The 1,755-nt window shown below is 32.6% G+C and overlaps 1 protein-coding gene across 1 annotated transcript in view; it reads left to right on the forward strand.

Moving 5' to 3' along the window:
- LOC119581915 (mini-chromosome maintenance complex-binding protein-like) overlaps positions 1–799 on the forward strand; it is a 10,751-nt gene extending 9,952 nt beyond the window's left edge. The window contains exon 13 of the mRNA XM_037930079.1: positions 501–799. Within this exon, the coding sequence (XP_037786007.1) occupies positions 501–609 (109 nt within the window). The 3' untranslated portion in view covers positions 610–799. The remainder of the gene's footprint in view (positions 1–500) is intronic.
- Positions 800–1,755: the final 956 nt, after the last annotated feature.

Raw genomic sequence — 1,755 nt, forward strand, 5'->3', positions numbered from 1 at the left:
GAGTGGGAGAAACAGTGTGAATTAATGAGTTTGAGGGTAGGAGGGACACTGTTGTGTACGGATATGATATAATCAATATACTGGATTGTGGAAGTAGTGTACAAACTCAAAGTCAGTCATGATGAAAAATGTTTGAAGAATCCTGCTCTAAGGCATAGTTCATGTGGCAAACCCCCTTCCTTATCCTCTCCCACAGTCCTCCTCCATACATCATACATTCTGTTGTCATCTGATGTATCATTGTCTTTATTATTTGTACATCTAGATACATCTAAATACAACTAGATGCTTGTTGCATTGTCTTGTATGGTGAAGATTTTTGTTGCTTTATATGCATTTATATTAAATTTCTGTTATGTGAGATCAAGTTCTTGAAATACCGTAAACCAGATTTAGCTTTAGTGAAATGAACAATAAGGCAGATGGGAGGGGGGTAGACACACATGAATTGAGAATGTTTATTACAAACTTCTCTAACTTAACTTCAATTTTCTTTTCAGACTTGTTGCTGTAAGTTGTGGAGAAAACCATCTCACCGCTGATGTGTGGAAATGTACAAAGATCCTTGAGAATGAACGTAAATTACGTGTTCGCACACCAACACAGTGAAATATAATTTCCAGATGAAATGTATAGTAAGCTTAAAACAAGTATATTTTGGTATTTGATATAGTTTTTAATGAATATTTACATGTAAAATTGAAAATTATTATGACTCAACAAGTATGATACCTGTAAACTGTTTATCTGGTCATGAAAAGAGGGTAAATATTAACTTCATATGCTGATATAAACTGAGGATGAAGTTTTTCCTTACCCTACTCATGCAGGTTATCCAGTATTTAATGAACAATTTGAAGGCTACTATTGTTTGGCAAAGAAAAACTCATTATTCAATTTTTCCAGATGTTGCTGGGCTAAGAACGTTTTGTTTTCTTATGTTGAACATTCCCTTCTGAAAATCTGTGACCTGTTTACATATTAACTTAGATTTTTGTTTTTCTATTTTCTGTAAACTGCATGTAAAATATGTATATTATGACCATGTAACTTAGTATCTGCTGTTGTTATAAATGTCTGGAAGACTAATCATTCATGAGTTTTGGTTTATTACCCTTAAAATAAACTTTATTGCAAAATAACATTATCATGAGAATAAGAGGTCTGACTTTTTACCTTAACCTTTGTTTCCATAACAGATTATTAAATTGCAACATGTTCTTTTTTGTTCATGTGTTTTCTATAGACTGTGATCCAAACAATAAGTAGCATTAATTTCTTCCAGTGGTTATTATTACTGTGGTCACAATACCACTCTATGATCAAAATTTGTATCCTCTTTAATATAAGTAAGTTACATTTATATGTTTTTATAAGCATTTTTTTTACATTCACTTCTTAGAAATGAATCTGTTACATAATCACATATTAGGCACACATCTTAATTGTTTTAAAGGTATGTAGAGTCCTCTCTTTAGTATCCACACCGAAGGCTGTCAGTCCAGTAAATATCGATTTTATGAAGTGCAAACAACAGTAAAACTTACCACTGCCTATTGTCACTTCTGTTTGATTATGCCTCATAAGAAAATTGCCCTTGTTGGAAGTTGTGGCTAAATAGTCAGGGACTTGAGAAGGATACCTTTTATGTCCATTGCCCTCAAATGTGTTACATAACCTAAATTAATCAGTAAAAAAAATCCCTTACCAAATCCCTTACCACAATGGTCCATAGAAAAGTTTTCAGGTCCTCAC

Source organism: Penaeus monodon, chromosome 15 (assembly GCF_015228065.2).
Source record: "Penaeus monodon isolate SGIC_2016 chromosome 15, NSTDA_Pmon_1, whole genome shotgun sequence".
NCBI classification, from domain to species: domain Eukaryota; kingdom Metazoa; phylum Arthropoda; class Malacostraca; order Decapoda; family Penaeidae; genus Penaeus; species Penaeus monodon.